The 18878-nt window shown below is 34.8% G+C and overlaps 1 protein-coding gene across 1 annotated transcript; it reads right to left on the bottom strand.

The window, feature by feature from the left end:
• Window positions 1–6611: 6611 nt before the first annotated feature.
• Window positions 6612–18641, bottom strand: LOC150106384 (uncharacterized). The gene is made up of 5 exons (XM_090393114.1): window positions 16628–18641; window positions 15832–15892; window positions 8728–8915; window positions 8205–8363; window positions 6612–6975 (listed from the first exon to the last, which is right to left on the bottom strand). The coding sequence occupies exons 1-5, from the start codon at window positions 16757–16759 to the stop codon at window positions 6718–6720; spliced, it is 798 nt and encodes a 265-aa protein (XP_090249240.1). The 5' UTR covers window positions 16760–18641; the 3' UTR covers window positions 6612–6717.
• Window positions 18642–18878: the final 237 nt, after the last annotated feature.

Below are 18878 nucleotides of genomic sequence, written 5' to 3' on the forward strand. Positions count from 1 at the left end.
AACTCCAAAAAATAAATTCAAGAGAAGTGTTCTGCTATTGTCACGTCGTCGTCTAATTTTAACACTGACAGTGCGATAATAAACGCAACATACTACTATATTGTTTTTAAATTATTATGATATTTAAAAAACATATAGTAATAAAGTTTTATGTAAAAATTTCATTAACGACATCCTGAAGTCTGGTTTCAACAGAGAAGGAATAAATTACTTTTTATGATTTATTTTTCGTATAGTTTAGGCCAATTTTGCAGCTCCCCCAAAAAACTTGTCGCCCCAAATGCACGTGTTTAACCGTCGCTAGAGCGGCCCTGCGTACGAATTGGTCGCCAACACGCGAAATCACGTGCTTTATAGGTAAAATTTTCCAACTGTTATACAAGCAACATATTTAACTACAATAATCATAAAAGAGAAGTTAATTTTCCGACCGGTAATAATAAACAACTCATCCCATAATACGGATTGATTACCCTATGATCGGAATGGGATTCTCCTCCTGTTAACATGCGCAGAAGTGTCCAAGGGTGGGCGTATTATATATCGTAATCAGTTTAAAGTTGCATCACCTGGTCACGTGGTGGTTTTATTTATACAGTGTCTACTAGTGATAAGTAATTCCAACAGACCGAACTCCAAATCATTCAAGCTATTAAAAACAGTCAATTAATTAATGTAGAATCAATAGGTATGTCGTTGCTTTTAGAAGGTACTGTTTTATCAAAAACGTTCGGTTATTTCTGATATTTTAAGTATATTTTTACGATACATGTCATGTTTCACTGATTGATGATACTATACGTGTCATTTAATTGTATTATTGGGAAGAGATTTGCATTTTCATTTATTCTGTGGATATTTTGCAGAATAAATGAAACTCAATGAAACTCCAATTATTTTTATTAGTAAACGTTTTAAATATAATACTAATGGTAAGTTATTAACGATATTAGTACTAATATTAAGTTTAATATTAATTAGTACTAATTAATATTAAACTTAATATTAGTTTAATATTAAACTAATTATTCGTATATTGATTTCCAACAAGGATTTGATAAATGACAAGAAATGATGCATAGGTTGAAAACACTGGGAATACGAGGAAAATTAGTTACATTAATTAAAATTACATTAGAAGGATCCAAAGCAGTAGTTAAAATACAAGGGGAATTAACGGACCCCCTTTGAAATAAACTATGGATTAAAACAAGGATATGTACTTTCAGCAAGTTTATTTAATTTGATACTTGAAGAAATAATAAGAAAGTAATTTAATAATAAGATGAGACACCTTTAGGCAACTCGTATAGGTAAATATGACTTCTCCATTGCTTCTGCCTTAGTATCGCTACTTCTGGGTCTGGCTTCCACTGACGAGAGCTCAATAAAGGTCGAAACCGGTCTTGGTAGTGGCCGTTTCCTTAATGCATAGCATTATACATGTCCGCAAAGGAGATATGCTTTGCATTATGGGAGATACTGAGACAAGGAGTGATGAGAGCTTGGCGCACCTTCACCACGAGTTGCCTCAGTCCTAAAGACACTTTGTCAGGCGCAAACTTTGTTTGTTTACACTTGAATAAAGGATTAAACTAAATTTATTATAGTCTAACCAAGTGGGAAAAAACTTCCAACAAAAAAATAATTAAGTTACATAGTTGGCAATACCTTTTTTAATTTCTGATAACCACTCTGGCTTCTGGTTATTTTTCTGTGAAGCTTGATTGTCTTCATTCTATTTTTACGCCAGTACTATCTTTTTGTAAAGCTATAATACATTAATATTAGCTGAAGCTATGCTTCTGCTAATTCTGCATATTGGAGCCTTTCCCAAAATCTTATCTATGCGCCTTTTATGGTGTGATAACTTCGATAATTGGTGATAAATTCGATAATTCGCATCTTGGTAACTTCCCCCTACCCCAATGAGCATTAATACTGATAATAATTAATTTTATTATAAATAAAAGTAATTATTATCAGTTAGCGGCGTAGGTGGACTTGTGATTAAATATGAAGAATACATAAGAAGGAAGAATGTTCAAATTAAAGCAGAAGGAATGAACGAAGAATAATAGTTCTGTAAGTTTGGAAATGAGCTACTCTAGAGGGATACTGAATTGTTTCTGCGTACGTTTTAACACACTTAAAAGGGTGGGAGAATACATATACCAATTCTGATTAACATTCTACATGCAGATATTTAATAAATGCAAACATCAGAAAAAGAATGCCGTCAGTTTGTGAGAGATGGATTATTAATCAACAAACTCCTCTTTCCAGGAATGAGTGAAGCGTTTTTGGAGTCCTATGGGCACTATCCACTCAAAGAATATAACATTACTTAGTGGGTAGATGAATTTATTACATAAAAAATTCATTTATTTATATAAATAATACATTCATCGAAGAGTTTCCGTAGCTCAGTCAGTATAGATGAAACCCACTGATTCGAATAACTGTCGAAACCGGTCTGGGTGGTGGACCTTCCCTTAATGCATAGCATTTTGCATGTCCGCAAGGAGATGTGCTTTGCATTATGTGATGCTAAGGCAAGTGATGAGAACTTATACCACCTTTGTCACGAGTTGTCCAATTCTTGAAAGTACTTTAGGCGCAAACAAAGTTTGCGCCGGAAGTCTAACTCACCTATAACAGAAAAAGAAAAACAAATATATTATGCAATGCAGACGAGTGTAATCTGAGTAACGGCCCCATTTATATATAGACATTAAAGATTGCGAAGCAACTACCCGATGTGTACATTTTAAAGGCAGTCGGTGTAAAATGAACAAACGTACTTGTATTTTTTTTATTAATTCCATTAATATCGTTCTTCAACTTTTTTACAGCATATCGTCAAATCTCTGCGAGATAAGCGAAGGAAGAGTGACAATAGTTTTCAATCTCAAGATACGTATGACTTTCATTGAGCAAATACCTTGTATGCAGTTAGGCAGAACTCTTATGCAGAGAGTTGTCCAACTCACAAAACAGCACCTTCGTCCTACCAGTTACAGTCAATAGATTCCGACAAAACTGGGAGTAGATGAAAAATTTAAACGAATCTTAGAGAGAAATTAAAATAAATAAATCTTTAATTAATAAGTGAAACTACTTCACACAGAGACTTGAGACATTTCTTCGGGGTCCATTCGTCAGGTTTGAATTATGATACGACAATTCTTATGAGGAACTTTACGGTGAAAGTAGTGCGAAATTTTAAAATGACTTCCTTTGTTATCAGACGAATAATGGCTGGCAGAAATGTAGCAACAGAAAATTGCATTCAATGTTTATTATTTTATACATTTTCCTCACCTCGCAAGCTTATTCTTATATGAACACTGCTTCTTATTTTATTTGTAAAACCTTTTTCTGAAATAAATAAGAACAGAAAAACAGAATGCCGTACAAAACTTTTCAAATGTTCTTCGCATTCTTATATTTTTAGGCGCACAATTGTCATCAGGGCATATCGTATAATAGAATTACTACTACCTTGGGGACAATATCAGTAGTGATACAGCCTTTGTCCTTTAAACAATACTGATGAAACATAAGGACTGATTTCCTAGTATTTGCTAAGAACGGTTGTTTGATCCTAATAAATAATGGTTTCCTGTATCATTGTATATTTTCTGTATTATTTTATTGCTATCATTATATACACTGAAAAGACCTTGGTTTCAATAACGTCTAGGATGCGAAGAACCTTAATCGGCACCTTTTTTTAACTAAACTTGAATAGCATGTGTCATAAAGAGGTAGAAAGAATTTTTTTTTTCTTTTGAACTTGAGTTTTCTCCTGACAAAATATAAAATAGTCGAGAACACAAACAATTATTAGATGAAATATTGTAATGGTTTTCAAATAATGTAAATTAGCTGGTCTCATATGAGAAAGAGAAATCATCCAGGGAATACAGAGAGTTAATATACGTATAAGATTATACAGATAGCATTAACTCTCTTATCAGCATCAGTTAGGTTAAAATGAAGGTCATTTGGAACATCCATAAATTCAGCCACTTCCCAAGCCAATACAATCTGAGGCGCAGAACAATTACGTGTTTATCTGAAACCCCCTCTCTGTCAATATTATCAGATCCAATACTTATTTGTCTTTGAATTCTTTTTGTCACATGCTGACTGAAGAAATTGTCTCGCATCAGATAAATACAGACAGTATATAGGAAAGAATTTGACAACATTGTCAGCATCCATTCTTGGATGCTGACAATGTCAATTCTTTCCTAATATCCTCGTTTTTAATATGATATTGCCATTGATGCCATCTGTTTTCGCCCCTATTTCTCACTACTCATATCTGCAGTCTCTAGTCTTTGGTCAAGTGTTTTACTTCTGATCCAGCTCTCAGTTCCATAACTTAAAATTGGTTCGAACACTGTCTTGTATACAGCTAGTTTAGTATTTTGACTAATTTCTCTCTCATTCCATATAAATGTGACTTCCGACCATATCAGTTTTGTTCATTCTGTTGTCTATTTCCATATTTAATTTACCATCTTCACTAAAAAATCGTGCCTAAGTAGCTGAAATGTTTTACTTGTTGTGAGTAATAGGGGCGCAAACAGATAACATCAATGGCAATATCATATTAAAAACGAGGATATTAGGAAAGAACTTGACATTGTCAGCTTCCAAGAATGCGTTATCAGAGCTAATCTCAGGTAGCATGGTCTCGTAAACAGAATGGGAGAGGAAAGAAAGCAAAACAAGTGTTCTCTACCAGGTTGACAGGAAAAAGACCCAGAGGAAGACCACGATAAAGATGGATTGTTACAGTAAAAAGTGCCTTAGAAGATAGAAATGTGAGATCTGATATTGTTGGAGTCTTGACAAGTAACAGACTTATTTGGAGGAAAATTGTAGATAGGAATTAGTAATGATGTAAATTTTTCATGTAGTACTATTATATCCTGTACACCCTTTGTGGATACCATGGCAAGAATTTGTTCATGATAGTGATTACTTCCTTGCCCATCAGAACGATTTGCAATGCATTTTAGTCATCAGCAACTTATTCACTAGATAACAACACCTATATACAATGCATGGAAAGACGTCAAAGGACACCACGTGTGTGTGTGTCATGTAACGAGCCACGTGTTTATAGCCGGAATAAATTAAATGAATATGATTCTCCCAACTCATTGCAACTATGTCCGCGCGAAACTGTTCAACCTTTCTTGCCACAGTGCTCACAGCCCAACTATGAAATTTGGAGGTGACAATGTGGCGTTATGGTCCTGTTTTTCGTCCAATGCAATGCTTCCTACTTTGTGGGGTTTCTACTAAAGTTGCAGTTGTCTTTTTAGCAAACAATGAACCCTTTGTTTTTGTCTGCTGTAGCTGCACGTTTTGTGGACATAAACATCACAACATTTGACTGGCCTCCACGAGCTCAGATCTCAACCCTATTGAACATCTGGGATCAACTGGAGTGGCAGGTGAACTGAAGGCATTCCACTCCATAACAGACCTCGATCTCATTACATGCCTACATGAAGAATGGTCTAAATTTCCATTGATCGCTATCGTTCGCTTGTGGAAAGTATGCTTTGTAGGGTTGCTGCAATTATATCATCGAAAGGAGGTCCTAGATATAATTAAGATTGGCGACATGGCTATTTGTTCCTCACACTGCGGTGTCCGTTAATTTCTTTCCAAGCAGTGTATTTGATCTTGTTAAACTCCACCTGCAGATAGCTTCACACTCACTATTACATGAAAAATATTGCAAAAATACTGATATTGCAATCATTGCTTTCTTCCTTAAATACATTTAAATCATCCAATATGATTAGCAGCCATCACCCCTCCAATTCTATGTTGACTGTTCTTCCTAAAAATACTGTACTTTTTTACTATACCAGTTTATAATACCAGATAATATATTTGTTTCTGATAGACAGATCTGCTAATGCCGACGGTTTTAGACACTGGTATATTCACCAAGACAACAAACTGTGTTCCTTTGTTCCAACTTCTGATACTCGTGGACAGAGATGATTAGTTACGTTCCGCCTTTTTGGGTATTGTTCGCAGTAGTCTGCTAGCCCAATATTTTGATCCCTGATTATATTGTATGGTTCACTTATACAATTATCTTTGCATAGAGTCAATAAGTCGGAACCGAACGAGAACAAAGTTGGCCTTTCTTCATAATCACTTCCTCATGGAAGTGATTATTACAATTTATATAATATTTAGAACTTATAACTTACTATGGATATATCATTATAACTTGCGATTTATAACTTATACAATATAAACTTGTAAACATTTTGTACCAGGAATGGTTGAATGATTACGCAGTCTGTGAGAGTAAATGATGTCTTAATCTGACACGAGGGTGAAAGAGAGGATTCTCCCCCGTACATCGCTGAATTCCTAAAACAACTCACGGGAAATCAATGTTTCATTGAATGATTCATTTAATATCATGTTAAATGATCAGTTCGTTATCGTATTAGATTAAGACTCTCCCAAGTAAACTTATAAAATTTAAATGTTTCAAACCAATCCAAAACTCACATTTTCAAAATTTAAAGAAATTAAAAAAATACACAGTTTAACTCATGTTTATTTATTTAATTATTTATTTACTCATGTTTCATAACAGGCGGTTGGATTCCTTACAGCATTCATTTTTTTTTTTAATTTTAAATTTTACAAAGCTTCACTGAACTACCATGGAATTGGTTCTCCATTTTTATTAAAATATCTTCCGTGATGCCTTTCATCCCACGTTGCCATGGTTGCAATCAAACAATCAACACTCTCCTTGGGAGAGTATAAATGAGGATAGTCCTCTGGTTTTACGAGTAATTCAGCAGCGGAAGTTCCTAGGTCTGTCTTCACCCAACCTGGACAAACCATCACCAGAAGAATATCATCTTCTTTGACAAGAGCAGATACTGTTCTGATGGTCATGTTCAGAGCTGCCTGATCAAAAATAATAATACTTATAATATAAATATACCAGTCAATTATACTGAATATATATATATATTCAAAATAGAAATAGAAATTTTCGATTTTTAACGCTATTTGTCCTCTCTCAAAATCTGACAAGACTTTGAGAGAGCACAAGTAGTTTCTGCACGTTTAGCTAGATTATCACTGACAATAACGGTCACATTATTACGTGCGTCAAGATTTACAGTCCTAAGGTTATGTGGCATACACATTTCATGGCAAGACAATATCATCGGAGAGAAACATCGAAAATCAAAGACATAAAGAGATCATTGGACGTTAAGAAGGACTGTTTCAAAACAAATCACAGAACTATTGCAACACAAGTAACAGCAGAACTGATATGATATTCATTTTGCAGAACCTATTTCTACAAAAAAATCTCCGACTTGAGCTTCATGAATCCAATATTCGCATTACTGTTGCAATTGCTAAACCATTGATTAATCAAAAGAATAGTCAGATGTGTAAACGATGGTGTCGCGACCATCAAACCTGGCCATTAAGAAAACTGAAAAGATGTGATATGGTTAGATGAATCAAGCTTCACGTTGTGTCCTATATCACGACGAGTTTACTTTTAAAGAACACTCAAGGACGCCTACAATCTGGAATGCGTGGATTCAACAGTATCGTGATATTATTTCAGTCTCATTGTTACTCTTCATGGCAGAATTGCTGCAAGTGATTATTTGGACATTTTGGATCACGTGCATCCCATGATCCAAATTTTATTTCCAAACAATGCAACAGTTCTAGACGACAGTGTCTTCATTCACAAAGCTTGGACAAAACAGTCGTTGTTTGAAAAGAATGAAAGTGAACTTCAGTGTCTTCTCGGGCCAACACAGTCACCAGATTCGAACTTTATTGAACCAGTTTGGTCAATTTTGGAAATTAGAATAAGAATCAGATTCTGACCTTCGACGTCTTTACAACAACTTGGTGATCTTCAAGACAAACCCTGAAAATTCCACCAGAAACTATTCAAAATTTATTTGATTCTATTCCAAGAAGCGTTCAGGCTACAATGAAGGCAAAATATGGTCCAACACTATTTTTTGGTAATTGTTTCCATTATTTTGTCCACGTTATATCAACAGTTTAATTCCAGAAAGTTCAGTTATCAAATTATTAAAAGATCGTAATGAATTAACATACAGAAACACAAGCTATTCTTTGCTTAATGAACTTACTTTGCTAACTCTATAAGATAAAACAGGAATTAAAGGAGTTGATCCTGTACTGGCCAAGGAACCAGCTCTAGAAGATATATTAACAACAGCTGACTTGGAACAACTCATCCCTTCAATTTTGGAAGACGTTGCTGCTTGCTTCAGAAGAGGCAACATCGTCTGTGGGAGAAAAGAACGTAATTAGAAATAAAAAATATATACGAGTATATAAGCCGGCCTAGTGGGCCGAGTGGTTAGCGTATCCGCTCTCCAGCCAAGAGGGGGCGGGTTCGAATCCCGCGTAGGCATGGAGGTTTGTGATTGTCCTTGTCCAATATGGACTGGGCCACCATGGGAGTAGTAGACCCAACACCTTCCGCAATGGGAGAGGCCTGTAGTGGGTAGAAAATAGGCCGAAAATTTATTTTATTTATACACGCGCACACATATATACACATACATATCACAGTATTTCAAGCACATATTTACTAAATGTGGACGAGATGTAGATTTTTTTTTCTGATTAGCGATAGTTTTCACTTACTTGTATCACCACTAGAGGGCCTACTGCATTTGTATTGAAATGAAACTGCATATCTTCAACGGAAATATTGGGAAACTCAGTACATTCCAGAACTCCTGCATTATTGATTACTAAATTCAAACCGCTTTCTCCGACGATTTCTTCAATAGTTTCCTTTGCTTGTATTATTTCCTTCTGGTTAAGAATATCTGTAATTATGAAATATATCAAGAAAATTGAGTAATAGTAATATCAAGAGTTTTGTAGTTGGAAATAAACCAGTTATTAGTTAATTAAAGATACCAAGAAATTATATACTTGGTTTAATCAGTGGGAGCCAACTCTGGTTCTGGCTTCCAGTGGTGAGACCTCAATAAAGATCGAAATAGGTCTGAGTAGTGACCCTTCCCATAATGCGTAGCATTATACATGTCCACAAGGAGATGTGCTTTACATTATGGGATGCTAATGCAAGTGATGTTAAGTCATTAGCTTCTTTATACGAGTTGCTCCAGTCCTCAAAATAATGCGCAAACTTGTTTGCTTACACTTGGGTAAAGGATTAAACCAAGTATATAATTTCTTGGTATCTTTAATTTATAGTATAACCAATTTGAAAATCTTCCAACAGTTATTAGTTAACATACTAGATTTTTATGACGTCAGAATGCTTCTTAATCATCACCTATGACACTTAATAATATTCTCATTACATATGAATTATTTTATCTGATTTAATCTATCACAATTGGTGTTGAAATCATTAAATTATCATAATTAAACACATTTCTGAAAATAGACATGATATATTAATATATCCATGTGTCTAAAGATCTCTTCGCACTGTAATCAATGAGAAAATTTCAATTGATTCTGGCTAGCTGATAGCTAGAGACCACAACTATTCCATATTCATAAAAATACAGCATTGAAAACAAAAAAAAAGTTCTGAACTTCATAACATTAGAATTTTCCATATTTTCACTGTCAACACACTGCTAGTCATTTCAGTGTCAATAAATGTGATGTCGTGCACTTGGCTGTGATTATATATCCAATGTCGTAAAAAAAACTGATCAGGCTAAGGATCTTGGAGTGTTAGTAAATAGGAAGTTTAAGTTCAAAGGCCATGTAGTAAAGATCGCAAATACAACCCTAAAGATAATTGCAATGCTGAAACGAACTTTTACTTTTGTTACATGTAAAGATAGGATGTCATTTTGCCAGTTTTCAAGGCCTTGACAAAACCTCACTTGGACTATTGTGCGCAGGTTTATTCTCCTGGTTTCCGTTACAATTCTGAAACAGAGGAGAGAGAGAAAGAGTGTGCAAAAGAAGTTAAAAATGATATCAGGATTGTGGTTTCCGTTACAATTCTGAAACAGAGGAGAGAGAGAAAGAGTGTGCAAAAGAAGTTAAAAATGATATCAGGATTGTGGAATACAGATTGAGAATTTTTAGGCTGCAGACATTAGCAAACAGGTGAAAGATGGGAGATATTATTAAGACTTACAAACTTCTGAAAGGGTTATACAAAATTTCAGTAGATTGTACTTTGCATTTTATGGAGGGTGGGGAAAGGACAAGAGGAGCATCCATTGAAGTTGAGAATGAATGCTGTCAAAGGACATTACAGCTAAATTTTTCTCTCAGAGTACTGCGTAATTGAAATGGATTGCCGTTGGATATTTTGTGTGCAAATAGTGTGAATTAATTCAAGAACAGGTTAGACAGCTGGTGCGAATAGCATGGCCTCCTTCGATGAGTACGTGACTCGATGGAGTCACGTACTTATCGAGGTTACAGGACCTGTAGGGGTAATACGCTCAAAAAAAGTATGGTCCTATTATGAAATCGGATGTGAAGCCACACCACATGGTACTTTTGAAGAATGCAGTGGTACTTGCTAGATCGTTTGGGGATGTTCAGATGTCCAAATTCTGCAGTTGTGAGTGTTGACTGACCCATTCAGATAAAAATGAGCCTCATCACCCCACAATATTCTCCAAGGCCAGTCATCGTCGACGTCCATTCGGGCAAGAAACGTTAGCGCGAAGATCATGCGCTTATCATAATATGCGGTAGTTAGTGGTTGCACACTACTGAACCTATGCGAACTTATAGAAGCGAAGCATTTTCCGTAAGATTTTCCAGACTGTACCATCAGCCATATCAAGTTTGCGAGCTATGGCACGAGGGCTTGGACCAGTACTGGTCCGTGTGTCGTCGAATACCGCAGTAGCAACGTCTGTTACTGTCTCTTCTTGCACTGCTTTCCGTCCTCTGCCAGGTCTAACTCCTAGTGATCCAGTTTCTTCAAACTTCTTAATCATAGCGCTCAGTGCTACAGCTGACATAGGACTTGTACGCAGGTTATGAAGCCTTCTAAATTCCCGAAGGGCCGCTACGGCATTGCACTGTTTAAGGTAAAACAACTTAACAAGTAAAGCACGATGAGGCAAGGTAGGACGCATATTGAGCACAATTAGTCAGTCATTTGAATAACTGCCTGAACGTTCCCAATCCTTTTTTAAGTGGAATTGTGTCGCTGCTATCATGTACGCACAGTAAAATTTGCATAATCTTTTTACCTGCGTTTACTACAAATATTTGACAGCTTTTCGCTCCACCAGTGCCAAGGTTTCCCCTATCGGCAACTTTTGGTACTAAATTTTCTTCTTTTTTTTTTTGCGGAAATCATCTCCCCATGCCTTCAAAAGTCTCAATATAAAATTTGGTCTCATTCTGTTTATTGGTTTTAGCTACAGATGCCTCCAAAGAGGCAAAGTTAGTTTATGGTCACCCTGTATTTATGTCAGTGAGTTAGATGCGCAGTAAAAGGATAACGAAAGGGGGTAATTCACTGAGTTACAAGAAATAATATTTTTATAGTAAAATAATACTATTACCTATCAAATAATATACATAAATATACAATACGATTTAAGAAATGATGCTACAATTTCTCACTGGTGGTTCAGTTCAGATTCCAATTCATTTACTTTGCACTGTATGTTATTCATTTAGTAGAACGATTAATGTGATATTATGACAATCACAGTAATAGTTTGCAATTATAGTTCACAGTTTCACAGGGTAGTTAACATGATTACCTTTTTTAGTTATATATTTTATTTCTCGCCCCCCCCCAAGAAGTTTGTTACAGGTTAATAAGTATTATTTACGATATATACAATTGACTTTCGATTCCATATAATCAATGCTGAAAAAAGTACATTTTTATGGATACATGCTATTTTTTAATACTATTCACATATTTTCGGTTTAGTATATAATGTTACAAAATAAACTATATGATACAGTGCAACATTCGTTTTTAGTTAAATAGTTATAAAATACTGATAAATGTGGAGTAAGTCAGATATTACGATATGCACGAAGAGAATGAACTACTGTATATGTATGAAGAATGAAACAGATTGCCGCAGGAGTAAATAATATATTTAAAGGTTATGTAGAGGATACCGGTAATGGTATTGTAACCTGGAAGTTAATTGTAGTGATTGGATAATGAGAATTGATTAAACCGTGCTAATCCCACTTATCCCTAGCTAAGCTAACACTAGCTTCGAATTAGGTGGGACTGAATTTTTTTTTAAATTAACTTTAATCCCATCTATTTGGAAGCTAGGGTTAGCTTTTATGGAGAGAGGGGGATTAGCATACATTATTTATGTTGTTTGATACTTTTTACGGATGGAATGTAGGCTTTGATTGCTGGTGATTTGAAGTACATATAGGTGTGAATGCTATATTAATTGTGTTGTTATAGCTTTCACAGTTCTTAATAGTAGTAGTAATAGTAATAATAATCATGTCGACATGAGTAGCCATGAAATTTAAAAAACTTAAATATTTTCCAAATGATTCATCATCTTACAGGTAAGTCGAAAGGAAGACGATTTCATCTTATATTCTCTTCAAATATGTTGTCCGCATTTATGGCTCAAGCTTGGAAGCTGAAGGATTTCTATAAGGAAATGAGGCAGCAAAATTAACAATACATTGACATGGTGATAAAGAAGGCTCTTCTGATTTCCAGTGATCTTTTTGATGGATGAAACATAGGGAGCAAAGGAGAGAGAGCAGGGTCTTTTTATGGCCCAAAAATGTTCAGCCATGATAGTTAACCAATTTGGTTTAATACACGTAATTGTTTAGACAGAGTAGTCGAGATCTCTTCATCCTCTTTATGGATCATTAGATCGAGTAAGTATGCTAAATTCTGAAAATTGATAAATATAGACACTATAGTTATCAGGAATATTCAGAGTTCCCGAGCATCTTATGATGCATGGTTCTGATAATCATAGATTAGGTTCCTTGGACTCACCATCTTTTGCGAAGTTATGAATGTGTTACAAGTAATGACAAGCCTTTGCTCTCATTAATAGAAGTCACGCTAAATATTGGTTGTTTCAATGCAATACGTGCGAATCTGAAACTGGAATACGAGAAATCTATATAAAAACGATTGTTAATACCAGTCGTTGTTATGTGGAAAAAACATTAATGTTTGTATGCAGAACATAATTTCTGTTAACATAATATAATAATACAAGTAATAAAATATATAAACAAATAATAAAAACAGTTAAAAATAAAGTAAATAAAAATACTGTCACGACTTTCATTCTCCAAAGGAAGCCCAAGCTATCAATGAATTAAAATTTTTCAGAGAGAGAGAGAGAAACCGGCTGAAGAAAGGCTTTTGTTGTGTGTTGTGCTGTAAATATATGGTTAAAATCATCTATTTGCATTCAGAAGAGCCATTCTGGAGAGAGAGAGAGAGTAAGTTAATTTAAATTATCATTAGAATTTTTCTAGACTACATACAAAAGTTATTGTAACCATTTAAATATCCGTTTTTTTTTTAAATGCCATTTCGTTTTTCATTCAAAAAATAACACATTTTTATCTCTAAAGGCTGATGCCATCTCATGACTCTAAACTAAAAATTCCAATATCCAAAATATTTTGTAATAAAAATAATGTTGATTAGAAAAAAGTAATGAGCCTTAAGATATTAAAATTGTAGATAAAAAAAATATTCGGATGAGTTATGTATATGGGGAAAAAAGTGTGTTTGAGAGGACAGCAATGATAGCCTATAATTAATTATTCAGAAAATGATGTCTAAATGCTGCCGCTATCTCTTGACTCTAAACTAAAAATTACCATACTAATTTATTGACAAGAAAAACGTATATGTGTGGGGGGTTGAGGGGGGGAAGCAATGATAGTCTGTAATTAATTATTCAGAAAAGGTCTAAAAGCTGCCGCCATCTCTTGACTCTAAACTAAGAATTCGCATACTCAATAATGCGAATGAAATATCGCAAACCTATATTGGAAAATTCGTACTGCCACCTATAGACAAATATTTCACAACACTTCCACAATCGAACCAAAGACTCCAACACGTGACCAAATATCCCCACAATTACATACTCTAACCAAAACTCGAACCAAACACAAAACGTGACGCCAATAACGGATGGGTGTCACTCTGGGAAATTCCAAGGATTATGTACTCTATCTTCTCTCTAAACATCACCCACAATTCCATACTCGAACAAAAACGCACGACCTGATGTCACACACACATATGTTCCCCAGAAAAATTCCAAACCTATGACATCATACAAAATGACGTCAATGATCTTATCACCCAGGGACGTCACCATTCCTTATCTTATTTTGATCTTGTTCAAAGTGGTTGGTATACTACTGAGCTCTGGTAAGGCTCCTAGAGAATGGAAGGGTAAAATAGTTCCTTTGCATAAAGGAGGCTCTAAGACTGCTGTAGAAAATTACAGACCAATCGCCATCTCGGCAGTGGTGCTAAAAGTATTGTAAAAGTTTGTTAAAGACAGAATTCAGGAATGGGTAGATAAGAATAGAATACTCTATGAGGGCCAACTTGATTTTGTTAAAGGTCGGTCTTGCCTTAGTCATTTATCACCTTTTTATAATAGAGTGACAAGTGAGTTGGACAACGGGAATGGTTACACAGTGATACTGCTAGATTTTGCTAAGGCTTTTGACAGGATACCCCCATGGAATACTGTTACGCAAATTAGAACAAATGGGGATGGATACTAAACTAGTGATACAGATAGGATGGCTCATAGGCAAATACTAAAAAACTAATGTATGAAGGAGCAGAATCTAGGATGAAGCAGGTGACCAGCGGTGTTCCATAAGGTTCTGTGCTTGGACAGTTGTTGTTTAATTTGTACATAAATGATATAGGAAATGGCTCGAAGGGAGATATTCAGTTGTTTCCTGATGATGGAAAGTTCGGTAGCGCAATAATTAATCAAGCTGACGTAGAGAGCTTGCAGGGCGATTTTAACTAACTTTAAATAAGTTTAAAGTCAGTTTAATGTGGAGAAATATAAAGTTACATTTTGAGATTAAACAAGTACAAGCTATGTACCATATTAACGCAGCTGTACTCCAAGAGATTGATGAGGTTAGGGACTTGGGGGTGGGAGGAATTAGTGGATAGAGTTGATGTTTGAAGGGCATATTGCTAAGGTGTCCAAGATAGATCATAGGATTGTTTTGTTATTGAAGAACACACTAACATGCAGATATAAAGAAGTTATTATTCCTCTTTATAAAGCGTTCATACGAGCACATTTGGATTACTGTGCTCTGGTCTGGTTGCCTGGATTCCTTGGAGATGAGGAAGTGGTAGAAAAGATTCAGAGGAGAGTGACTAAGTTGGTGAGTGGTTTAAGAAATGCTCCCTACAGTGACAGATTGAGTTTGTGGATTTTAAAGGTTGGTTGGTTGATAGGCGGAGAAGAGGGGGATTTGATGGAAACATTTAAATTACTAAAAGGTTTTTATAAGGTGGAAGAACAAGAGGTCATTCCTGGAAATTAAGTAAGAGTGTGGTTAACAAGGGTGTGAGGATAGATTTTTCGCTTGGAGAGTTCTGAATGAATGAAATACGTTGCCTGACTCAGTTATGAGTGCATCCATGAGTTAAAGAATAGATATAGTAGATATTGTGTAGATAATTTGGATCTCCCACGATGAGTCTTTTGATTGCATGGAGATGCTCGTATAATAATAATAAAGGCAACTTACCTATTTGTAGAATATGGACTTGAACTTCTGGTGGACAGCTTCCAGCAATGGACTGCAGTTCCTGTTACAAATATATAATATATATCATTAGTTAATGGTGCGATGGAGTAATTGACCAAAGAATCGATTTATGAAACCTACCCTTTAATCGTAAAGAATGAAAATATCAAAATCAACCCACTAAAGTAATGCGTATATTAAGCAAATATTAAACCTGTGGTGGAAACATTAATTAAAATCATTCGGATATAATTTTTAGAAACACAAGATAATGACTAAAAAAAGAAACTAAGATTTCTGAATGTAGTTCTGAATGCTCTAAAGTTGTAAATAACCGCACGCATAGTACTGGGCAAACATTGCGGTTTACTTATCTACTGTAGTTAATAGAATAAAGTGGGGGGGGGGGATTACCGAGCTTTTTGTGATTTGAATATATAAAAATGCTACCTGATTTACTTTTGCTACATTTTGGAAAGAACAACGGTTGAAAAGCAAATCGAATTATCGCAGCATCATCAAGAAATTGAAATTTTCATTGTTTTTTCTAAGGGTCACGAAACAGAACTTTGAGAAAGCAACTTTCTGCATTTTTTTTAAATTTGCAGGAATGACAACTTTTGCTGTTACTAAGTATATAATATAAATCAACTTGCTAATTATTCTATATTTAATTAATTTTCTATTTGTTAGAATTTTTGTAAATACAGGTATTATATGATCATTCTAATTAACTTGAATTTAGGCCAAAACAGTATCTCAATCAGCCAGACTGAACGAAGTTTTTGCAACTTACTTTAGCATCTTGGGGTTTTAGATACGTAGCGAATATGTTCTTCGGACTGGATTTCAACTGGATTAACTGCCGAACAAATTCCAGACCTATTCCACGATTAGCTCCAGTGATTAAAATATTGGATGCGTTCATTTTATGCAACTGTTTTTACAATCTGAAAAATAAATAAATAAATAAATAACATCGATTAAATCTTTACATTCTAAATATTAAGGAGAACGCACTTTGAAAAAAAAAATGCTAAGGAATATAAAAAATGCAATAAATATCGCTTACATGAGAACGTTACAAGTTAAGTACTAGTCCCAGTCACATCCGTAATACGAAACATGAATAGAGTAACAATACTGATATATTGCGATCAGTTTAAAGTGGCATCAAGTGGTATCACGCGTTGGTTGTTTCGTTTATACAATATCTTCTAGTGATAAGTAATTCCAACAGACCGAAGGTCAAATTATTTAAGCTATTAAAAACAGCAAATTAATTAATGTCGATAAATTAATCAATAGGTATGTCTTTTCTTTTAACAGGTATTGCTTTAACAAAAACTTTCGGTTATTTCTGATATTTTAGCCATATTTTTACGATACATGCTATGATTCACTGATTCACGGTGAATGACGGTATTATACGCGTCATTCAATTATATTGTTGGAAAGAGATTTGCATTTTCTTTTATTCTATGGATATTCTGCAAAATAAATGAAACACAAATTATATTTTTAGGAAACTTTATAAATATAATACTACTAGTAAGTTATTAACGATATTAGTACTAATACTAAGTTAGTTTAACATGTTTTCTTGTGACTAGATGAATATGCGCTAATTTCCATGATGCAGGATAAATACCTGTGGGGTAGCGCAGAGGAAAAAAAAAAAAGAATAAACAGAGAACAGGGATTAACCATGAAGAAAATACAATCAGAGAATGTCATCAGGATTGATACATAGTTGCTTTCATTTTGAATAAGAATCTTCCAATTCTTCTTGATAGCTTTCGGGTGAAAAATCAAAGTGAGCATTGAATACTTTACATCTGTTTAAATATCTATTCAAGAACTGTCTTTCTTTTTCGTGTTAGGCTGGTCCCGCGCCCAAATAACTTCACTTGTAGAATGCGATTATTGTTTACGATGGAACAGTTAATCCTATCGGGTCTAGTTCTTCTGGTCGGCTTGCCTGATTTTCGGAATTCAAACCTTAGAGTTTCTATAAGAAAAACCATGCTATTCCTGTATGAGGTCGGCTAACTCATGTTCAGGTGAAAAAGTTCTTCGCATCCTAGACTGCATCGAACTCAGATCTTTCCCAACGAAGGAAATGCTGAAGTTCATAGTGACTGAGCTACTGAGGCTCCTCCTGTGTAAGAGTTAAGGTAAAAATTAGAATGCGATTATTCACCTGGTTAACGATTCAATGGAATTATGAAGGTGCAAAACATGTGAAGATACGGTTGTTCAAAAGTTATAGTCAATAGCTTTTGCAAGAAACCAGAAATATGACTGCCATATGGACAAGATGCAAGTTGACTTCATTTAGCATTTACAAAGTCTTAAAGTAAGTTTTAAATGTGCTCATAATTTTCTTGAAGCCATTTTGGCTTTCATATACTATATGCAGAAATTTCTTTGAGAGCTAATCACGGTACGTCTGGTTCTTCTCTTTACAACCTTGAACACGCTTCTTGTAAATCAAGCTTTTTCATTTTAAGCCCTTGGAACAAGAGCTTAAATTGGAATGTGGCATGAGTGATTCGTTTCCAATAGAAATTGCTTCACTGAAAATGTTTGGATTAGAAATTTTTGATCCAATGACTATATATGACGTAGAGAGAGAGGAAAATATATAATAAATGTGTGCCCTCAGTTAATACTTACACAGAGAAAATTTGAGCTATTTGCGTGATTTTACCAAGCTCACTGTTGATACGGAAGAAGTGTAATGCAATCAAAAATAAAAACCATAGAGTTATAGCCAAGCAGCTACGTTCGTTTTTTTTTTTTTTTTTTTTTTTGGACTCCCCTCAATGAGAATTTGTCACACTGCGTCATTATCGATCACAAGTCCGCTATGTCACGATTAAAAAAAAACTACTACATAAACCTTCGGCAGTTAGTACAATTCTCAATTGTATTAACTGCCGAACAAATTCCAGACCTATTCCACGAGCTCCAGTAATTAAAATACTTCCTGCATCTATTGAATATAATTGAACTCAATATTTCAAATATTAACAGCGAAAAAT

Source organism: Typopeltis vanoorti, chromosome 5, assembly GCF_054136105.1.
Source record: "Typopeltis vanoorti isolate ZY-2024b chromosome 5, IOZ_Tvanoo_1.0, whole genome shotgun sequence".
NCBI classification, from domain to species: Eukaryota; Metazoa; Arthropoda; class Arachnida; order Uropygi; family Thelyphonidae; genus Typopeltis; species Typopeltis vanoorti.